General features: G+C 44.2%; 2 protein-coding genes across 2 annotated transcripts in view; both read right to left on the reverse strand.

Moving 5' to 3' along the window:
• Positions 1–142: 142 nt before the first annotated feature.
• SARC_09222 (hypothetical protein) lies at positions 143–2,658 on the reverse strand. The gene has a single exon (XM_014296765.1). It carries the CDS (start codon positions 2,129–2,131, stop codon positions 221–223), a length of 1,911 nt encoding a protein of 636 aa, XP_014152240.1. The 5' UTR covers positions 2,132–2,658; the 3' UTR covers positions 143–220.
• A 474-nt stretch (positions 2,659–3,132) lies between these two features.
• The window catches only part of SARC_09223 (hypothetical protein), a 4,401-nt gene continuing 1,143 nt past the window's right edge, over positions 3,133–6,390 (reverse strand). The window contains exons 2-3 of the mRNA XM_014296766.1: positions 5,755–5,905; positions 3,133–5,088 (exon numbers count right to left, since the gene is read on the reverse strand). Coding sequence (XP_014152241.1) covers positions 5,044–5,088; positions 5,755–5,905 — 196 coding nt within the window. The 3' untranslated portion in view covers positions 3,133–5,043. The remainder of the gene's footprint in view (positions 5,089–5,754; positions 5,906–6,390) is intronic.

Raw genomic sequence — 6,390 nt, forward strand, 5'->3', positions numbered from 1 at the left:
ATAGAAGTATATATATGAATATCTATAGCAACCTGTACTTTTCGGGTGTCGGACATATAACCTTTTCAATCTCCTCCTGCAGCATAGCCGGGTCGACCGTATACTTATGCACATATACCTTCCATCACAATGAAGCCAGATTAGGGAGCGGTATATTTTACTTTAATTTATTGTAGCGTAGTGTGCATATGTAAATATATCTATATATATTTAGGTCTATCTACAGCAACCTGTACTTTTTGGGTACCGGATACATAACCTTGTCAATCTCCTCCAGGAGCATATCAGGGTCAACCGTATATTCCTGTACATCAATTGCCCCCGAAGTTCGCAGTATACGATAACCCGCTCCGACATACCCACATATCGCTTGGAAACTATACCTATGTCTGGGCTGCTCCATAATCTCAATCAGGGTCTGCCCTGCACCCATAAACAAGGTTTGGACCAGCCCGGCTCCGTGGAACGCTATCACCACATCTGCGTCGTGAAACATGCGTGCTTGCTCAGCCAGGGGTATATCCGCCAGGTCGACTACGGACAAATCATACGCATGCTTTTGTGCATGCTGCTCTAGTGCGGCTATCACAGCTACTTCGTTGGCAAACTTGCGAAACACCTTGCGCTCGCTTTTGCCGGTACTTTCGTCGCCAACCACATCTCTGCGCACAATGAACGACAGCTTCTTGCGCTCCGTCGTCTCCCTCGGGTCTTTAATCTGCATGGTCTTCAGCATGGCGGTCCTGAAATCCTTGACCAGGTTACTGTCCTTGCACTTCTGGCCGTTGGACAGGTGATTCATAATGGGGCCCTCATACTCTGAGGGGAGCGAGATCAGGTGCTTGTAACAGGAAATACCGGGCCTCTCTTTGTCCTCCACATGCCGTCCGTCGAATAAGATGTCGTGATTCGGGAAGAACGCTTGCCACATATCGTTTAAGGGCAGTTCAAGGTCTGAATTGTGGCCCCTGTCCAGGAACATAATCTGAACCTCGCGAGCGTCCAGGTTAAACACCTGCGTGGTCCAGAAGGCGTTCAACAGCACCGAGAAGGCAAAGAACGGGCAGTGGTCATCCCGCCGCGCCACAGTCATCAGGGTGTGCGGCACCGTGTTGATCTCTGTGCACACATCACCCATACTCAGCTCGTACGTGTTTGCCTTGACAAAGTTCTTCCCCTTCAGGGACGTAGCTCTGATTAGTTGCGCGGCCTTCCCGCCCTGATTCTTGTCCAGCCCCACCAGTAACCCCAGGGTCTGGTTGCCATGGTCCGTGTCCAACTCGCAGTCGGCACTCAGCACACCTGGCTTCATAGTAAACGCCGGAGAGGTCTTCCAATCCAAGGGCAGGTGCTGGTCTCTGATGTCCGTATTGACTTTCGTAGGCTCCTCAGGCTTGGCCCTGATTGGTCGAGCCATCTTGGTCCAATCGACCGCCACATTGCGCATCTCACACATTCTCAGTGGCTTTAACGCATGCCCCTGGCCTGGGCTGGTGCACCGGATGTGTGACTTCTCCATCGAGCCCATGATATCCTTATCCTCCAGATATGTATCGCCTTTTCGGGGTACGCACAACTCCCGCAACCGCTTCCGCGAATCCTCGACCAACCCCCAGTCAACCTCAGTCGCACAGTCCTTGTCTAATTGCTCGCCATGCGCAATTACCGTTGGCTCAAACAGTGCTTTGATATACGCCGGATCCTTGGTATGATCCACAACCATAGCGCTCTGCTGTGTATTTAACTCGGCATCGTTGCCGAGATTTCTGTTCATTCCGGGTTCCCCCTCTTCATCCGCATGCGCAACGGCTTTGATTTGGCTGTCCTTGCCTCCGCTCTGACTCCTACTCTCCTCAGATAACCGTTCACTCGCCAGCTTAGCATCGGCAGTCAATGCATGCTTAGTCGTGCTTAACAGCTCTACCCCGCCATTCCCACTGTCGGCATCAGTACGGTAACTGAGACCTTCTTTTGGGCTGTTATTTGGCCTCTCTGCGTCTATGCGTGCGATATGAGATAGCGGTTGATCTTGAAATACATATGTGTATGCGATATAGCACACTGTTATCAACGTCACTAATGACAGGAGCCTATCTTTATCACGTCCCAACCACATAGCAACCGTCCCCATTATGTGACCTTGTATATGGCACTTGGCGAGTTGCTTAAAGTATTACAGGGATTACTGTGTGTATAAACCGGCGTTTGAGATCTATAAGTGTATATACCTATATTCGCTACGAAAAATTGAGTGGGATTTGTCCTCCTGTAGTGCGGCCTATAGATTTAGTATTCGGCAATGTACAGTGAAAGCCTCTCGAGATTAATGAGCTGGTGGTTATCCATATACCTATATATTTGGATAAAGCTATTACGGTTGAACCTGTGAGTGGTAGCTATCGAATAAGAGAGTATGCGTGTTGAACCAATTATTTTTTCTCGTTTATGTTTTCGAATAGATCGGACGGACCACACACAACTGACGAGTGACATGTACAGTTTACAAATGATGGTATACACCCGTATAACTCGTTACCGATTCAAGAAGTATAATTTCGTGTATGTAGTTATAGATACTCCCGACTACTTTCTACACACTGGCATAGTTTAGGAAGAAGTTGTATGTAACTAGTATGTTAGTTAGTATGTGTCGCCACGCGCATATATTATAATATACCCAATGTTGATGTATAATTGTATATGTATTCAGACAGATGCGAACGACGATTGCTACTTTACCACCAAATATTTACACATCGGAATACGACGAATTTATTGGTGTAAAGTATTTTTTAAGGCCAGAGCGTACAAGTTTGAAAACCTAGTTCTTCGAGCTCTGTACGTACCAGATTTCTCGTAGTAAGTATATAACTGGCAAACCTAGTTTTTCAATTCAAATATTAGATTTCCCAAATGAGATAGTAAAAACCACACTGATATGCAATAAACTATTTATAAAATATATCGTCCAGTCAATCAGCCAATCAGGTGGCGCCATGGCTGGGTCAATAAAAATAATGAATAGATTGTAGTCTGTATTTTGGGTATTTTAAATTTTTATCTCAAATAGATCTATTAAATATCGATATTACAATACAATAATCAAAAACAAAAACGAGTTCGGTTTTGTTAAAGCGTTTTAAAGTTTATTTCTTATAAGTGCGACTACATTCTAAATTACCATATGTATTCATTTTATTCTTGAATGCGTTTACGTTCAACTTCTCCATAAAAAATAGACCCCTATTTTAGGAACAGTTTAGGGTTTTAGGGTTACGTCGGCTTGAGGATAGCTGTGACCCGACTTAACCAATTTGACTTCGAGCTGGATGTTAGGTACGGTGTGATGTTAATCTGCAACTGTATCCTTTCGGAATGTATCTTTTTAAAAAAAACTCTCAACGAAAAACTACTTCTCCATATAACATTATAACTAATCATATCTTGGCGCGCAAGTGTGGGTGTGGAATGTGTAAACACACACCAAGTGTCAAAGTGACATGTGTGTGGGGGATGGACGACGGGTACGCTTTCTGATCAGTTACGCGCCCGAAAGTATATTACTTGGGAACGGGAGGGTGTATTCCTGAAAGCAGCATAGTGCTATCGTACGAGAATTTGAGTGTCTGTTGTTGTGTGTGTTATGTGACTAGTGTGTACACATTGAGGGTAAATACAAATGCGTCAATACCGGGTGTCGCGTGTGTCTGTTGCTGTACTTAAATAGAACAGGCCACTGCATGTTTAGGCCCACATTTCCTGCACAGACACTCCACACGCGTGGTTCTGTCGATACGGTGGGCAGCGCCGCACTTGTAATACGGTGAGGTGTACGTATCATGAAACATCAGGCACATAGCATACGTCCAGTATCTAATGCAAACACCTACCCTTCCTCTGCCGATGGCTCGAACACATTCAGATCGTCAACTGCCGAAGATTCGGCAGTCATAGGCGTAGTGTCTGCTAGTCACACAGCCCCAGTTGATAGGAGGGACCCCGACTGACTGCAATAACCAGAGCTTTGTAAGCGCGCTCAACGGGTGTGGCCATACACAGTGATGTGTGGTGGATGTGGAGGAAGCCTAGCATTGTTCTGTGTTCCGAACGCAACGATAGTGCCAGCAACCAGACTCAGCCACACCTGAGGAGGTGATGGCGTTGACTACGTATGTACGACTTCGGGGTACTATTCCCGACACATATCCGTAAAGACCGGGACGATGCAATTTGGAGACACCCTGGAATCCCAGTGTTCACATACACTCTTCTCATCTCCTGTAGCGTCTGCTGATTACAGATTGAGGTGCACACCATTCCTCATGCGAGCGCTAGAAATGCAACAAGTAGCAACCGGCAATGTCTCCGCTCTGGCACTTTCTAACCCTGTGTGTGTGTGTCAGTCGATCCACACCCGTATACGTTTACCGTAACATAGTTGTGTGGGTGTTTACTATATCACATACGCATGCTCCACTGCAGTTAAGCGGAAGATATCCGTTTGCGATATATATATATATATATACTGTGCCTATCTCTAATCCTTCCAAACTCTGTGTCTCTGTTCGTATGACGCCACCTTCCTTCCTCCACTCCATTCCTTGACGTTAGTGCCCGCCCCTCCCAGGTGCACGCATGTCTTCACATATTCTGTGCCTAACTCTCTTCCCCCTTCCCCACACTCTGTGTTTGTGCTCGTACATCGCCACCTCCCTACCTCTACTCGCTTATTCTACTACTTGATCTTGTGCCGTGTCAACAGTGCACTTACCATGCGCATAGGACGTATATATATATATATATATATATATATATATGTGTGTGTGTATGTGTGTGCGTGTGGCTACAAGCCTATCTGCCACTCGACTTCAACAGCAGTGCAAATGAATAACTATGTACATATATGTGACAACACCACCGTGCCGTGTGTAAAAAGGAATATACGTTTACGCACATCCAGCTACGTCGCCAGATGTTATTATAGTATCGCAATACCTAAACCCCTTAGCCAAGATTCTCGGTTCCTCGGTATCGAGTGCGCTCCTAAAAACCCATCTGCATCATCATGATGGTATTGGGATGGACACCCTAATATTGAAGAAGTGGAGGGATCATAATTAGCTAGGATGACGAAAATATTGAAAAGTTATATCCAAGGTGCACTCCAATTCGGATACGAAAACGGTACAAAACGGCCGTGTGATCCAAATTTTAACGGCTGTGTAACCATAATATATGATGCGGATAGTAGCCTCAAGTGAGCATAGATGAACAAGCATGCACATGATTTTAAGGGCCCAAGTGTTTTGAAACAGCCATATGCGCACAGAGCACCGTTCACGAAGCAGATACCACACTTTGAAGAGCATATCATTTCAAATGCGAGACAAACGTACCCTAAAAACACACCACCATATATATATATATATATATATATATATTAAACGAAAACGAAGCACTTTCATCGTTATATACGACACGCGAGGCTGCACCCACAGGTAGCCACATATCAAGTGCTGAGTTCAAATAGAATAAAAATCCAATAGCAACACCCACTGACAGAACGCAAACAGAAGGGTTCACCATACACGCATTGAATGTCGCAGATTAACGTAGGCAGGATATCGATACACTTTATAGCGATTATACGTAACATTGGTCCACCCAGATACGTGGGCAAGTTTGAAGTAGCGCAAATACAACGTAATGTACCAACAGACCTGACATGAATATACAGTATGCAAGGGAGCCTACCTGGGCACGCATGGCGGTGATGGGATCAGGCCGTTCTATTTTTAAAAACGGCTCGGAATTGCATTTGTGGGCTGCTTCGTATGTTTTGTACTCGACCACGTCTTCAATGTCACAGAAAGACGTCCTTCTGCGCTCAGGTTTATGTCCGTCTCTGTTAGATGAAAAGCAGTCGACGTATGTCGTTTAGTCTTTGCTCGTACCGTACTCGTTGCGGGTTCATAATATATAAAATGACATCCATGATAGAATACCAACTGACCGACATGTACGTCCGGTACTCGGTAACACTCTCAAAGTCCCAAAACAAATTCTTCTCCGATAGGATTCTTTTGTATGACTTTTCAGTTCAATAGTCTCATGACAAGGCAGTATATATATATATATATATATATAAATACACAATAGTAATTTTATACATAAACACATGTATATATACCAGTACAGATACACATAACACATTTACACAATAGAACACATACATATTATATATATATATATATATATATATATAGTTGTTGTGCATAATAAAATTAAATAATAATATAATATTGTACTATAATTATAGACATATCGTCGCGCATATATATTATTTCGTTGTGAGTAGATAACTATATACATAACATACATAACTAATAA

This window comes from Sphaeroforma arctica, assembly GCF_001186125.1.
Source record: "Sphaeroforma arctica JP610 unplaced genomic scaffold supercont1.912, whole genome shotgun sequence".
NCBI lineage: Eukaryota > Ichthyosporea > Ichthyophonida > Sphaeroforma > Sphaeroforma arctica.

What these genes read in the sequence shown, in the direction of transcription:
- SARC_09222 (XM_014296765.1), bottom strand. Translation starts at nt 2,131, where the DNA reads ATGGGGACGGTTGCTATGTGGTTGGGACGTGATAAAGATAGGCTCCTG.